Source organism: Ranitomeya variabilis, chromosome 1 (assembly GCF_051348905.1).
Source record: "Ranitomeya variabilis isolate aRanVar5 chromosome 1, aRanVar5.hap1, whole genome shotgun sequence".
In the NCBI taxonomy this organism is placed as follows: Eukaryota; Metazoa; Chordata; class Amphibia; order Anura; family Dendrobatidae; genus Ranitomeya; species Ranitomeya variabilis.
In genome coordinates, this window is record NC_135232.1 from 1,106,997,978 (window position 1) to 1,107,015,354 (window position 17,377).

At 38.7% G+C, this 17,377-nt stretch overlaps 1 protein-coding gene across 2 annotated transcripts in view; it reads left to right on the forward strand.

The window, feature by feature from the left end:
• ZNF518B (zinc finger protein 518B) overlaps positions 1-15,647 on the forward strand; it is a 38,853-nt gene extending 23,206 nt beyond the window's left edge. For both annotated transcript variants that reach the window (XM_077280151.1, XM_077280152.1), the window contains exon 2: positions 13,462-15,647. In XM_077280151.1, coding sequence (XP_077136266.1) covers positions 13,605-15,503 — 1,899 coding nt within the window. In that variant the 5' untranslated portion in view covers positions 13,462-13,604 and the 3' untranslated portion in view covers positions 15,504-15,647. The remainder of the gene's footprint in view (positions 1-13,461) is intronic.
• Positions 15,648-17,377: the final 1,730 nt, after the last annotated feature.

The following is a 17,377-nucleotide window of genomic DNA, read 5'->3' on the forward strand; positions in this document are numbered from 1 at the left end:
ATTGACTAGCTTGTTTGGTTAGTCGAAGCACACGCATTAATACATTACAATAGCTGAGACGGTAACTACCATATATTGTTTCGTAGTATTAGCATTGAAATGGAAATAAATGGCAGAGGTGATTGCCTCATCTTGTGTTTCTGATGTACTAAATAATACATACTCGAGTATAGTAGATTTATCTTATTGTACGTGTGCATTCTGTAGTGGTCTAAAATATCATTAATAGTTCTATACTAATGTAAATATGATTGTAAGTCATCTCTTGTATGAGAAATAATCCCCATTTATGTTCTAGACTAATTACAAGGCAGACATTTTGAATTGTATAGTGACTATTTCCACTCATAACTGGAAGACTGACATATATTGGTAAATCAAACGTTAGAGCAAAATTTACTTTTTCACTTTTTTTAATGAAATTTTTCAGCAAATAGTGCTACAATCTAGGCTTCTAAGCTGCTTTTGTGAAGGCAGATAATACACATGAAATACAATTCCAGTGGCTGGATTGAATTTGTGGTGGAAAATCAAATTTAGTCTTTTCAAATGTGCAACCACGATTCCAAAAAGTTATGAAATGTTAAAAAAAAAAAAAAAAAAAAAAAAACAAGAATGCAATAATTTAGAAATCTGTTATAGCCATTTATTCACATCAGAACATTTGACGGTGAAACTGACATTTTCATTTAAATAGAATAACTCATTTAGAAATTAGCAGCAAGACATCTCAAAAGTTGGGAAGAGGTTAACAAATGGCTGAAAAAATAAGTGGTACTAATGAAAAACAGCCATAGGGTAATTTTTCAACATTGTCCCATGACTGTATACAACGAGCGTATTAGAGAGGCAGAGTCTCTCTCTGAAGCAAAGATGGTGGGAGATCACTAACTTGAACAAATGTCTAAAAACTGTGGAATAATTTCAGAAAAATGTTCCTCAGTGTAAAATGGCAAACAATTCATATCCCTCCCTCTGTAGTACAGTGGCATGTAAAAGTTTGGCGCCTCTCGTCAACATTGCTTTTATTGTGAAGAAATGATCTCTAAAAGACCTAAAGTTAAAAATGACACATTAACATTGTATTTTAGGCCAAAAATATATATTTTCATCTTGTCTTATATATTTTAAAAATTACAAAAAGGAATCTGGGCCAATGCAAAGGTTTGGGTACCCTGCATTTAGTATTGGCACTCCCTTTTGCAAGTATCGCAGCTTGTAAACACTTTCTGTAGTCAGCCAAGCGTCTTTCAATTCTTGTTTGAGGGATTTTCATCCATTCTTCCTTGGAAAATTCTTCCAGTTCTATGGGATTCTTGGGTCATCTTGCATGCACTCCTATTTTGCGGTCTAGCCACAGATTTTCAATGACTTTTTAGATCATGGGACTGTGAGGGCTATTGTAAAACCTTCACCTTGCACTTTTTGAGGTAGTTTCTTGTGGATTTTGACGTGTGTTCAGGATCATTATTAGTGATGAGCAAGCAGTAAATTGCTAGGGTGCTCTGTATTCGAATTGAGCACTTTGAAATGCTCAGGTGCTTGATTCGAGCACTGAGGATAATGTATGTCAATGGAGAATGTGAATATTGTTCCAGCAGAGGATGGCTGAGGTAGGGGGGAAGATGGAGAGAGATTTTCTCTGCTTCATCGCTGCACAGCTCGATCAAACAGTGGCGAACACGCTCGCTCATCACTACTTACTATTCATTTGTAGAAGTCATCCTTTCAAATTCAGATTTTTTACAGATGGTGTTGTTTGCATCAAGAATTTGTTGAAATTTCATTGGATCCATTATTCCCTCCAGCCTTGAAATGTTCCATGTGCCATTAGCTGCAACACAAACCCCTAAGCTTGATTAATGGTTGGCAAAATGTTCTTTTTCTAAAATTCTGCCCTTTTTTCTCCACACATACATTTGATGATTGTAGCCAAAGAGTTCTATTTGAGGGTATGTGCACACGTCCGTATTTCTTGCAGAAATTTCCTGAAGAAAACCGGAAATTTTCTGCAAGAAATCCGCATTTTTTTTTTTGCTTTTTTTTTTTGCGTTTTTTTTAGCATTCTGCAAGCGTATTTAGCTTGCAGAATGCTAAAGTTTTCCAAGCGATCTGTAGCATCGCTTGGAAAACTGACAGGTTAGTCACACTTGTCAAACATACTGTTTGACAAGTGTGACCAACTTTTTACTATAGATGCTGCTTATGCAGCATCTGTAGTAAAAGATAGAATGTTTAAAAAAAATAAAAAAAAATAAAAAAATGGTTATACTCACCCTCTGCAGACAGCCGATATCCTCAGCGGCGTCCGTTCCTATAGATGGTATGGTTCAGGACCTTCGATGACGTCGCGGTCACATGACCGGTCTCGCGACCAATCACAAGACCGCGACGTCATCGCACGTCCTTCACCACACCATCTATAGGAACCGAAGCAGCAGCATGCAGCGGTGAGAGGCGGGAACGCTCCTGGGGCCATCGAAGGTGAGTATATGACTATTTTTTATTTTAATTCTTTTTTTTGACCAATTATATGGTGCCCAGTGCGTGGAGGAGAGTCTCCTCTCCTCAACCCTGGGTACCAACCGCACATAATCTGCTTACTTCCCGCATGGTGTGCACAGCCCCGTGCGGGAAGTAAGCAGATCAATGCATTCCTAGGTGTGCGGAATCCCCGCAATTCCGCATTTTAATGAACATGTTGCTTTTTTTTCCGCGATGCAATTTTTTTCGCGGAAAAAAATGCAGCATGTGCACAAAATACACGGAATACACTGTAAATAATGGGAGGCATATGTAAGCGTTTTTTTCGCGTTTTTATAGCGAAAAAACGCGAAAAATACTGAACGTGTGCACATGGCCTTACTCTCATCGGTCCACAGGACTGTTTTGTTTTGCATACTTATGAATCTGAATTTAACCCCTTAGTGACGGAGCCAAATTTTTAAAATCTGACTAGTGTCACTTTATGTGGTAATAACTCTGGAATACTTCAACAAATCCCAGTGATTTTGAGACTGTTTTTTCGTGACACATTATTCTTTATGATAATGGTAAATTTAGGTCGATATGTTTTGTGTTTATTTACAAAAAATATCACAAATTTGAGAAAAATGTAAAAAAATTTGCAATTTTCACACTTTGAATGATTATCCCTTTAATCCAGATAGTCATACCACAGCAAAACATTAATAAATAATATTTCCCACATGTCTGCTTTACATCAGCACCATTTGTAAAATGTCATTTTATTTTGTTAGCATTTTAGGAGGTTTAAAAAATGTAGCAGTAATTTTTCATTTTTTCAAGGAAATTTACAAAATTTATTTTTTTTAGGGACCTATCTATGTTTAAAGTGCCTATAGTGGTCCGATATATTGGGAAACCCCCAAAAGTTATACCATTTTAAAAACAGCACCCCTAGACATATTGAAAACTGCTGTGAGGTATTTTATTAACCCTTCAGGTGCTTTTCAGGAATTGATGCAAAGTGGTATGAAAGAAATGAAAAAGTCGATTTTTACCACCTAAATGCCTCTAACTTCTGAACAGGTTACAACAGCCAGCAAACTCTAAGGCCACTATTTGGTCGTGAATTGCCATGGCAAGCATCAGGACCACACAATCATGATCTGGGGGCCCCAATTGGGTTAAAGAGGAACCCCCCACACTCTGTTAATCATTTATAATGATGTAGTCACTTTTGACAGCAGCATCTAAGGGGTTAAACAGATTTGGACAGTGCAAATACTGATCATGGCTAATGCAGCAAGTTCTCAGCTATAGTGGACAACCGACGGCTGCTGGATTGTCACCTGTATGGGGAGGCTATTCTCTTATATCTCAGGTCAGTTAAAAGACGTATTGGCGGTCATTAAGGGGTTAATGGTGAGGAAGCAGGAGAGGTTTTCTGTTGACTTCCATGAAGGCCATGTTAGTGGAGGTGTCTCTGAACATTTGCTTGGTCTTCCAGACCTCCATTGTTCCTGTTGACTGCCATTTCTTAATTATATTTTGATCTGAGGAAAGGGCAACTTGAAAACGCTTTGCTATCTTCTTACAGTCTTCTCTTGCTTTCTGGACCTCCACCATTTTCACTTTTAGAGTTCTAAGCAGCAGCTGTTTTTGGGCACAACAAGGTTAGTGGATACTGGGTTTTTATAAAACTGGGAATTTACATCACCTGGCCTTTCTTAACAATGCTAGTGAACAAGCCATTCACACAGCATGCATTTTGTAGCACTGGGCGGCCCGCCTGTATGTGCGTTAGTAATAGGCTGTGGACCAGATGCTCTGCATTGCTTGTGTGAACAATGCCACATACAGACTATTATCGCTTATCTTTTTGTGCACTAATGCTAAACAGCCAACACTGGATTGAAAGTGGTTGTTTCATTGGTATTTTTTGCACCTGTGTTTTTGCCATCATTTATCGGGTCCGATGCGCCCTGATAGTGCATTTGTTTCGAGGCTTTAGCAGGTAATCATCTCTGCTTTTTTACACACACACACACACACACACACACACACACACACACACACACACACACACACACACACACACACACACTATATAATCTTTTTTTGCCTAAAATATAAAGCATATGTGTTATCTTTAACTTTAGGCCTTTATTGGAGATCATTTCATCTTCACCATGCCTAACTGTTCGAAGTAACAGTAATTTTTACCAGGGGTGCCCAAACTTCTACATGTCACTGTACATAATATCAAAATTTTCAGGAGAGATCCATGTGCACAAGGAACAGTCATTGTTTTTTTTTTTCTTTTGAACCAAAATTCATTAGAAAAGTAAGTTTAAACTAACAAAAGTAATTTACATTTACTGGATATACCGTATTTTCCGGCATATAAGACGACTGGGCGTATAAGACGACCCCCCAACTTTTCCAGTTAAAATATAAAATCGTCTTAAAAGTCGGGGGTCTTCTTATACGCCGTATGTCATCTTATAGGGCCGGTGACTAATGTGCCTTTTGGGGGGAGTGGTCCTGATGACGAAGAGGGGGCATCTCACAGGAAAGTGTGAGTGGAGTATCCCCCATTACCTCATTGTAGCTGCGGTGTGGGGTGCTGGGGAGCGGCGGCGGCCACCGCCCCACAGCACCCATGCGGCACAAAGAGGAGCAGCAGCTGCCGCCTCTCCCCAGCACAGAGACCCCATGCTGCAGCTACAATGAGGTAATGGGGATACTCCACTCACACTTTCCTGTGAGACGCCCCCTCTTCGTCATCGGGACCACTCTCCCCCACCCACCATATACACATTGGTGTCTGCACTCGGCGTACAAGACGGCACCCGGCGTATAAAAGACGACCCCCGACTTTTAAGAAGATTTTCAGGGGTTAAAAAGTAGTCTTATACGCCAGAAAATACGTAGTTATTTTATTGACTATTGTTTTTTTTTCTCTTTAATTTTAAGCCAACAATTTTGTCCATGTATGCAAATCAAGAATTTTTACAGTATGCAAATTGCATACCACCTAAATGTATTATTACACTTTCACTAATGAATTCTATTATACTGTATTAAAGTCTAGCATTTTTACTTAACGAAAATACAAAGTCAATTGTGTTTTTGTTGTTGTTTTTGTTGTTGTTTTTGTTGTTGTTTTTGTTGTTGTTTTTTGTTGTTGTTTTTTGTTGTTGTGTTTTTTTGATGTGTTTTTTTCACAAAATACAAAAACTCTTCCAGACTCTTGGACGTTTTGGAAAAAATAAAGGGTTACATACAACTTGATATATTCCATTTTTTTTTTTTCAGCAGACTGAGACTTTAGGAATGTTAAACTCTAAACCTTATCTGTTGCCAACAAAGCAGAGGGGGGAGGCTCATGCTGCAGCTGGTTATCCTACAACCACACACAAGACAGAGGGTGGGACAAATTGCTGATCTTATGTAGAAAATGGATTTCTCCGTTTTATTTGTAAATGAGATAAATGTTTGTTTTTTGGGGGGGTCTTGGTTTACCAGAGTGTCATTTAATATTATAAATAATGGGAATCTGTCATCAGGTTTTTGTCAACTTTTTTTTTTTTTTTTTTTTTTAGAGCATCATGATGTAGCGTTAGAGACCCTGCCCTGATTCGAGTGATTTTATTTACCGGGCTTCTACAGGACTAGTAAAACTATTGTCATATATAGTCCTCCATATTCATGGTCTCTGTATAACCCCAGCCACACTACTTATTGGTGGCTTTCTATATATTCTGTGCATAGGCAGAAAACTGCCAATCCGTGGTGTGGGCGGGGTTACACAGAGCTCAGCATTCAGGGAAGTGGTTTATCTACAGCATTTCAGTGTTATATAAAAAAAAATCTGCAGCAAGTAACCTTGTATATGATACATTGCTGAAATCAGACTTGTGCTCCTACATTTTTATCCTCTCGCCTGGGCTTTTGAAAATTTGATGACATTCTCTTTAAATTATACTTTATTTATTATTTTATAATTGTGAGGTTTTTACTTTCCCCAGAATATCAGATGAGCAAAAAACTGTTATCCACAATAAGTAGTAGAAGCTTTGACATAATTCTGTTTTATTCTAGAAAGGTTTTGTATGAAGTGTTTACTTTTTCTCACATCTACAGATTTATTATTACAGTGGCAAGAGTTTAGTTTTTCAGAAAAAAATAATGAGCAACCAGGCATAAAACTCAGATATATTATTACTGACATCTGATTAAATCCGTTTAAGATTTTCAAAGATATTCATTAATCGCTCCCAGTTTCATCAGTATTTGGACAGAGATTCATTTGTCTTTCTATGATAGAAAAATAAAATTTATTTACCGTATTAACTAGAGTATAAGCCGAGATTTTCAGCCCATTTTTTGGGGGGGCTGAAAGTCCCCCTCTCTGCTTATACTCGAGTCATACCCAGGGGTCGGCAGGGGAAGGGGGAGCAGGGCTGTCTAATTATACTCACCTGCTCCTGGCACGATCCCTGGCTCCCCAACGACCCAGCTTCTTCCTGTACTGAGCGGTCACATGGTACGGCTCATTACAGTAATGAATATGCGGCTCCACCTCCCATAGAGGTGGAACCGCATATTCATTACTGTAATGAGCGGTAACGGTGACCGCTCAGTACAAAAAGAAGCTGCTGTGCCGGAACGAAGTCAGGTAAATATTGAAAGTGCCGGGGGCCTGAGCGACGGAGAGGTGAGTATGTGATTTTTTTATTTTTTTTTATCGCAGCAACTGAAAATGGGGCAAGTGTCTGTATGGAGCATCTTATGGGGCGATAACGTTTGTGCAGCACTATATGGGGCAAGTGTCTGTATGGGGCCATAATCAACGTTTGTGCAACACTATATGGGGCAAATATCTTTATGGAGCATCTTATGGGGCCATAATCAACATTTGTGCAGCATTCTATGGGGAAAATGTGTCTATGGAGCATCTTATGGGGCCATTATTAACCTTTATGCAGGATTATATGAGGCATATTTTAATATGGAGCATGTTATGGGGCCATCATAAACTATGAAGCATTATATGGGGCTCCTGTTTCAATATGGATATTCAAAACCACTTAACCAACTGATGTCTCATTTAATTTTACTTTTATTGGTATCTATTTTTACTTTTGACATTTACCGGTTACTGCTGCATTTCCCACCCTAGGCTTATACTCGAGTCATTACGTTTTCCCAGTTTTTTTTGTGGCAAAATTAGGGGGGTCGGCTTATACTCGGGTCGGCTTATACTCAAGTATATACGGTAGGTCTGTCCACATTCTCCTATCAAACAGTCCTTGAAAAAAAGCCGGATGGCAAATAGGTGCTATCGGATTTTTTTTTTTTCACAGAGCCATAGATTTGAATAGGCGAGATTTTTCCGACTCTCAGATTACAGTTGGACAAGTCTCCGCAATTTTTGTGCTGGTCTGCAAAAATACATGGACATGTGAACATCCCCGTGGACTATAATGGGTACAAGTTCTATCTGAAAACACAAAAGGAGTAGAATCTGTATGAGAAACCTTGACATCTGAATGAGCCCTAATAATGTTACGTAGTAAATAGTAAAATTTGACAAAAAAACATGCAAGTTCATAAAAATCATACTCCAACAGCCATAAAGCGAAGGATGGCTGGACAACGTGAGTAAGTTATTAATGAAGAATGAATTGGGCTCAGCCTTGCTTTAGTACAGAAGCATCTTGGCCAAAAAACATTGACCCATTGAAAAAAAAAAAAGTGTGCCCCCATAGTTTTCTGAATCTGTAGATGCCACCAAAGTGATGACACATCCTAGCTCTTTTGTTGTGTATTTTTCTTACACCTGAACCTAAATAGTACTAAAACTACTACTTGTGATACTTCACATGTGCTGTTCTGCAAGTGTAACATATATTGTATTACGGGCATACGGTTGCACTCATGTTGCCTAAAATGCTGAAAAGTCAGTTGTAGTGATTGAATTTACTGCAGGTGGTTAACCACACAAAACTTAGGGAAAACAAGAACAAAAATGATCTGGTGGCTTTTATGGGAGAGGATTATATGGATCACTCTTTCCTATGTGAACTATTATACCGACTCCTAATTCACCAAAATGGACACCGACTCCAACACCACGGCCCTGCCTTGCATATCTCTTCATATCCTGTGAAGAAGAGCAAAATAATCAGGCGTTTAAATTGAAAGTGTCTGATCCGTATTTCTCCAAACATTGTGAGAATTTGCAGGTCCCCCCCATTCACATTGGCTGGCTGATACGGCCATAATCGGTGGCATTGGCCAACTTTAGTCTGTATATAGGAACTTTAACACTATTAAAGCCTCAAATACCAGTTAAATAACTGTCGTTCAAACAATGCTTCGGTCGATCATTCAATAACCTTCTTGCCCTGTTTTCCCATACACAAAAATGCTCGTTTTGGCCAGTTCTTCTGTGTTCTTGGAGAGCCATCTGGCCACTATCTTCAAGACAACACTAGGCATGTCCAATTTTGGACTACCGACTGCAGTCGATATCTAACCTGACAATAAGTTGGCTGATGCCTCCATACATATTTAGTGTCGCTTAAACCTATTGATATCAGTGGGCTTCCCTGACGCAGACTAATGTTTCTAGGGCACTTAATCCTTCATATACTGATCCTTCGGAAATGTCTGTGTGCTTTCTGGTTTTATTTATTTTTTAAATTTGGACTGCATACGGACCTTTAGAGTAAATCGCATTCTGATCCTCAAAATTTGAATGTAAAGAACCATCTTCGAGAGTCATGAATCTCACTCGCAGATCTGTTACCTTACCGGATGTCTCAATACACCCAATGTACTGGTCCGTGTGCTGTCCGATTTTAAAAAATCGTACAGCACACGGATGTGTAAATGTAGCCTTATTCTGGAGTCTCTGGTTAGGTTTCTCCTTGGTCTCTGCATTAGGGGTCTTGTCTGACACCACTTCATGGAGACTATAGAGTAATCTTTTATCTGCCAGTTGATTGTCATTCACGTTAGTACCTATAAGAATGCACAAGTAGAGGTTTAAAAAAAAAAAAATTATAATTTTGAGGAAATATGGCCACAATCCTGCTTGTAAATTGGATTTATTGACGTTTAAAAATGAGAAAACTTTGATCTTTGTTTTCTTTGATGGCACCTTCAGAAAGTGGTTGAGTTTCAACTGCATGCATGGATGTGTACAAATGAAACCTCCATTCAGTGAGTGCATTATATTCTACACATTGGGCAGTAGTAGGAGCACAACTGATTTGTGAATGGTCATTTTGCTAAATACTAAATGGACACACTTTAGACTGTGTGGTGGTATTATTTGGACACCATATTGCAGTTTAGTTGAGCTTTCAGTGACCCATTTTATGCCAAAGCTAGGGCACCATATGGTGATGTTTGTATACTGTATGGAGGCATTTGGGCATTGTACAACTGTATTTTTGTATATACCTACAGTTGTGTGAAAGTGTTTCCTCTTTCCGAATTCCTATTTTGCATGTTTCTCACACTTAAATGTTTTAGATTACGAGCCAAATTAAAATGTTAGACAAATATAAAACAAGTAAACACAAAGTGGAGTTTTTAAGTTAAAATCTTTATTATTCAGGGGTTAAGAAGTCCAAACCTAAAGGACCCTGTGTTAGAAAAAGTGATTACCTCCTTAAGTTATTAACTGGTTGGGCAACCCTTAGCAGCAACAACTGCAATCAAGAGTTTTCAATAACTGGCAATGAGTCTTTTCCAATGCTCTGAAGGAATTTGGACCCACTCATCTTTGCAGAATTGTTGTAATTCAGCGACATTGGAGGTTTGCAAGCATGAACTGCCTTTTTAAGGTCATGCCACAGCATCTCAATCTTATTAAGGTCAAGAATTTGACTAGGCCACTCCACAGTCTTTAATTTTGTTTTTCTAAAGACAGTCAGATGTGGACTTGCTGGTGTGTTTTGGATCATTGTCCTGCTGCATAACCCAAATGTGCTTCAGCTTGAGGTCACAAACAGATGGCTGGATATTTCGCGTCAGGATTTTTTGGTAGGCAACAGAATTCATGGTTCCATTTACCACAGCAAGTTTTCCTGGTCCTGAAGCAGCAAAACAGCCCCAGAGCATCACTCTACCACCACCATATTTTACTGTTGGTATGATGTTCCTTTTCTTAACTGCTGTGTTACTTCTATGCCAGATGTAATGGGACATATACTTTCCAAAAAGTTCAACTTTTTTTCTCATCAGTCCACAGAGTATTCTCCCAAAAGTCTTGGGGATCATCAAGATGTTGCAAAAATAAGATGAAAATTTTATTTTCTTGTTGCTTAGCAGTGGTTTTTGTCTTTGGAACTCTGCCATGCAGGCCATTTTTTCCCAGTCTCTCTCTTATGCTGATGTCCTGAACACAGACCTTAACTGAGGCAAGTGATATCTGCAGTTCTTTAGATGTTGTTTTGGAGTCTTTTGTGACCTCTTGAATGAGTCATCGCTACGCTTTTGGGGTAATTTATGTCTGCTGGCCACTCTTAGAAAAGTTCACCACTGTTGAATATTTTTGCCATTTGTGGATAATGGCTCTCACTAGGGTTTGCTGGAGTCCCAAAGCTTGAGAAATGACTTTTTTAACCTTTTCCAGACTAATACGAGGTATATCTCAATTACTTTATTTCTCATTTGTTCCAGAATTTCTTTGGATCGTGGCATGATATCAAGCTTTTTAGGAACTTTTGCTCTACTTCAGGCAGGTACTACTTAAGTGATTTCATGATTGAGAACAAGTGTGGCAGGAATCAGGCTTGGGACTTTGAAGTCAGCTTCTCAAAGATGTGATAACCCACAGTTAACTTATGTTTTAAGGGAGGGGGGTGCAATCACTTTTTTTTATTTTATTTTTTTTTTAACAGGGCCATGTAGGTTTGGATTTTTTTCACTCAATAAGAACGATTTTAATTTAAAAATTCCATTTTGTGTTTACTTGTGTTATCTTTGATTAATATTTACATTTGTTTGGTAATCAGAAACATTTAAATGTGACTAATATGCAAAAGAATAGGAAATCAGAAAGGGTGCACTATTTTACCCAACTGTATATATTATTTATTTTATTATTTATTAAAAAAAATTCTAAGAAACTAGCTTTGCGTTTTGCCACAATGCATTGTAGGCCAGTTTTACACAAGACATTAGTATCTCAAGTGTCTGGACCAGCAGCGGGTTTAGATATTAAAATATGTAAAATAATAACTATATTACCAAGAAAGTAAAAGCACTAGGTGTAGGGACTCAGAAGTGAGGGGTCAATTTATCAAGACTGGCATAGCGCAAGCTCGCTTTACACCAGCCTTCATAGTACACAGCCTGGAAGCGAACGCTGCCTAATGAATTCGGTGCCTCTCGTAAGTGGCTTGTGCTGCACCAGAAATGCTACTCTGCATTTCTGACATAGAAACCATCTGGCCCTAACTCCTTCCAGCTCTAACGATTTTGGCAATTTTTTTGTGTGCAATGAAAAGTGCAACTTTTTCACATTCTGGGTCAGTTTTGTGGCAGGAAAGCTTTGATGAATCAACCCCATGGTTTTTATTAGGTATATACTGTACTTCTCACTTACCTTTTTTCATTTTTTTTTATATACAATGGCTTGCGAAAGTAATCACCCTTCTTGGCATTTTTTGTGTGGCTGTCTACCTCACAACCTGGAATTTCACTGTGTAGTTGTTGTTTTTTTTTTTTTTTTTTTTTTTTTTTTTGCATCAGTTTATGTAAAGTACATGCCTACAAATATGAACATTTTTGGTTTTCTTTTTATTGTGAAGCAACAAATAGGTCAAAATAACTGAATACTTCAGTCTGCAGAACCATTCACGCCCCTAAATTCAGTACTTTGTAGAGCCTCCTTTTGTGGCAATTACAGCTGTCACTTTGGATAAGTCTCTATGAGCTTTCCACATCTTGCCACTGGGATTTCTCCCTTCTTAGCCCTGCCATACGCCCAAACAGTGGCTTTCCCCCACATACGAGGTATGTGGAAGAAATTGCACAACAACTTTCGTGGTCCATTTTTCTCCTGATACCCTTGTGAAAAAAAAAAAAGTTTGGTTCCAATGTAAATTTTTTGGGGAAAAAAGTAAAATGTTTTTTTTTCTCCCTTCCACATTGCTTTAATTTTCAGAAGCATCTGAAGGGTTAATAAACTTATTTTGTGGTTTTGTGCACCTTGAGGGGTCAGTTTTTAGAATGGTGTCACTTTTGGGTATTGTGTTATATTGACCTCCCAAACTCACTTCAAATGTGAGATGGTCCCTAAGAAAAAACTTGGCTTTGTAAATTGTTAGAAAAATGAGAAATCGCTGGTCAACTTTTAACCCTTAGAATGTTCTAACAAAAAAAACTGTTTCCAAAATTGTGCTGATGTAAAGTAGACATGTTAGAAATGTTATTTATTAACTATTTTGTGTGACACCACTTAAAGGTACGAAAATTAAAAGTTTGATAATTGCTATATTTTCAAAAATTTGGCCAAATTTCCATTTTTTTCATAAATAAACGCAAGTTATATCGAATAAATTTTACCACTAACATGAAGTACAATATCTCACGGTAAAACAGAATCTCAGAATCAGTGGGATACGTTGAAGCGTTCCAGAGCTATAGCCTCATAAAGGGACAGTGGTCAGAATTGTAAAAATTGGCTGTCATTAAGTACCAAATTGGCTCTGTCACTAAGGGGTTAATGCTGCTGCATCACACACAAATCAAATTACAAAAATATTTGAACACGAGTTATAATGGATAAAAAGCCGAGAGAGATGAATACGATCACAGGCCACTGTATAATATACTAAGCATAGGCCATCATTTGCATTCTCAGAAAAACCTTTGCAGTTTTACCGATTTGCCATTTGTTTTTCTTTTTTTATGCAGTGAAACATTTTAACTAATGAACTAATTTTTTATTGTTTTTGTTCCTATTTTTAGGTCTGTAAAGAACACTTAAGCAATTTATTCTAAAAACAATTATACATTTTTGGATTATGCAATCTGAATTTCATTGAATCCATTAACTTGAAGCTTTGACACCATCAAGCACTTTGTGAAATCTAGGTCTCCTTGACACTTACATGATGGATTCCTCCTATAATGTAGCATCTTTCTCCATAAACCAACCCTCGCAAAACAATAAGTATCTACCACAAAGAGCATTTTTTTGTCAGCAAGCACTGAACGTTGGAACAGAATCCATAATGAATAATCTGTTCCACAACCAAATAGGAGAGAAGTTTAATTGCGAAAAATGCAGATTTTCAACAAAGGACCAAAACAAGTACAGAAACCATGTGACTCTTCACAATGACATTAAGTATACATGCTCACATTGTGAATTTGTGTCATGCACTAAAACGGAATTTCAAAGACACTTGGTGACACATACAGGGAAATTTCCTTATACTTGTGGCTACTGTGGTTATGGGGCCATAAGAAATGATTACATTGTGAAACACATCAGAAGAATTCATGGTGATGGCAAAATTCAGTGTTCTGTGAGCACCATTGAAAACGAGTCGAAAGAGGCATCAGTTAACATAATACAGACACAAGTGACCCCACCCAAGATCGAACAGAACAGATCTCCTTCGTCAACTGAAGACGTAATAGACCTAACATCAGAGGTGGACAGTCTTGGCTTGACAAGCAATGCTTTCTCTCCCAATGGAAATGGTGTTGCAGATCAGGTAGAAGTTGAAGTAATATCACCACTAGACCGACAGCTATATCCATGGATACCATTAACTGTGTCTGCACCGACATCTTTCAAAGTGCCTCCCAATTGTATTGCTGAGGTCGTGGAGGTGAAATCGATCAACAGTGCATGTCACTTGGTGTTAAAGTGTTACAATATGGTTCAGTCAAGTGTTCCAAATCAACCCATTCATAGTGATCATACCTATGACCGAAAACCTTTAAAACGCAACATCCCATCTAAGAACATAATAGAAAACCCAATTGTACCTTCGTTGCAAGAGTGTGCAGTATTACACAATGATTCTCAAGAAAAATTATTACTCCGGTCAAAAACTGTTTGTGAACCCGAAAAAAATCTCCAATCCAATGAGACTTGTCCAATTGATAATACCAGTAAAATTGTGAATGCTGTTGAAGATTTTGCTCAAGATATATGTGATGACCTTGAGGAGTTTTCAGGAGGACCAATAATTTCATCTGTGTTTTCTCTAAGTTCTGACACACAAAACGCCATTGAAGGGATAAACTGGGACTGTCCAAACACAAGTCTATCGAATGATGATGTCCAATCCACACATTCTTCTTCTAAGCCCCTTGCAAGTCAAGAACCACCTAATGTATGTAGCTCCGAATCAAACTGTCAGATGGACATTGACAAATCTCTGGATCCTCTTGAAAACACTGTTTCCGAGAGTGTAAAAGAACCATCTGAAGTTCCAGTGGAGAATGTTCTGCAAAACGTTGATGCTGAAATACAGTTGTCTGTCAAGTCAGTGTCAACAGATGGCAAGGAGCCTGGAAGTCAACCATGTGTTCTTCAGGAAAACATGGAAGGTGGACGTAGATCCAGCCGTCTTGGCAAGATGGACATAAATAGCTTTACCAAACCCCAAGCGTTGTTTTTATCTTGCGACAAAAGAATTGTCATGCAGCCACTTTCCTGCAAAATGCAAAATGATAAAGCCATTTCTCGTGTGGATGAAGTTACAAGAAAATTGCAAGTCCTGGTTAAAATGAGAAAAGAAAGTGCCAAAGCGAAGGTTAAAAGACCTGTGACTCCAGCTATGAAAAAAAGTTTTCAGCCAAAACTGAGAACTCTAAGGCTGCATCCTGTTAAGATGGATCAGGTGAATCACATACCAAGCTACAACCAACCTGTAGTTGTATTAAACCATCCCGATGTGGAGACAATTGAAATATCTTACATTATGAAAGGAATCCGGATGTTTGGGGGCAAAGTCACAAAAATAACTTTATCCAAGCAAAAGTGTGTATGATGACATTTGGTGTGCATACCTAATACCCTTTAGTTAAAACTTTTTTTTTTTTTCCTTTTGTCTGTTAGAAGAAATAAAAATAAGAACAATGGTTTATCCCTTTTTTTTATTTTTCTGTCATCTTAATTAAAATGGTTAAATGTGTACATTTTGTCTAAGGGTCTGTGGGTCTTTTAAAATCTGCATTGTGGATGGAATTTAAGTCAACAGAAAGGACTAATTTACCACCATCTTTTGATCTTTACCACTGTGTAGGCAGAAGATTCAGGGTGACCGCGTTAAGATTTTCCTACATAAAACCTTGTTTGCGTAATTGTAGGATGTTGTGCGCTCACCTTTTATCATATCTCCCGCAGAGTATAATGGAGAATGACTGTATATGTGCACCCACCTACCTTCTGCAGGGGGCATGGTACCATTTTTCTCAGGATCTTATTGCCTTAAATGTTTGTGGAAAAACAATTCTTTACAAGGTGTATGACCTTGATGGTAGTTGCTATCTAGTCAGGTGCTTACTGTACATAACCAATAATATAGTTTAAAACGTGATTACACGGAGGCAAAAATGACAGTATAAGCTCACACAACATGTACATTCCAGGCAAAAATTATTGTTTAAAAGGGTTTTCTTAAAAGTTCAAGTTATCACTTGCTGACACTGGGGGTCTGATTATGGAGACCCCTGGCGATCCTGAAAATGGAGTTCTGTAGAACCTCATCTTGAATAGAATGGAAGAACCCATTCTTGCTCTCCGCTCCATTCATGTCAATGGGACGTCTGTAAATATCCAACTGCTGTAAACCGTTTTCTCAGGCAGTTCCTTAGACAATAAATCGGAGCATGCTTACCTCTCCCCCAATCATGACACATCTCTGTTGAGCCTTATTCTTGGGATTGCTGGGTGTTTGAGTGGTTGGATTTCCACAGCAAGTATTGTCCTATTCTAAGGACCGCAAATAATGTGTGCTTTTGGTAAAACCTCATTAAAATGTATCCACTGGAGCCATTTAATCTATCCTTCACTTGGTGCCTTGTGTCTCTTCAAAAACCTGCAGCCTAATACTGGGCTGATGTCATAACCAGCTTCACCCTTTTATTTAGATCAGGCACAGCTCTGAAGCTATTGGTTAAAGATTAGTGATGAGCGAATATACTCGTTACTCGAGATTTCCCGAGCACGCTCCGGTGTCCTCCGAGTATTTGTAAGTACTCGTAGACTTAGTTTTCAGCGCCTCAGCTGAATGATTTTACATCTGTTAGCCAGCATGCGTACATGTGAGGGTTGCCTGGTTCTTAGAAATCCCCACATGTAATCAAGCTGGCTAACAGATGCAAATCATTCAGCTGCGGTGAGGAAAACTAAATCTCCGAGCACTAAAAAATACTCGGAGGACCCCTGAGCGTGCTCAAGAAATCTCGAGTAACGAGTATATTAGCTCATCACTATTAAAGATGCAAAACATTGTAATGAGGCCCCCTTGCTGTTCTGCAGCATTAAGGCCCCGTCTCACATAGCGAGATCGCTAGCGAGATCGCTGCTGAGTCACAAGTTTTGTGACGCAACAGCGACCTCCATAGCGATCTCGCTATGTGTGACACGTACCAGCGATCAGGCCCCTGCTGTGAGATCGCTGGTCGTGTCGGAATGGCCTGGACCTTTTTTCGGTCATTGAGGCCCCGCTGACATCGCTGAATCGGTGTGTGTGACACCGATCCAGCGATGTCTTCACTGGTAACCAGGGTAAACATCGGGTTACTAAGCGCAGGGCCGCGCTTAGTAACCCGATGTTTACCCTGGTTACCAGCGTAAATGTAAAAAAAAAAAAACAGTACATACTCGCCTTCTGATGTCCGTCAGGTCCCTTGCCGTCCG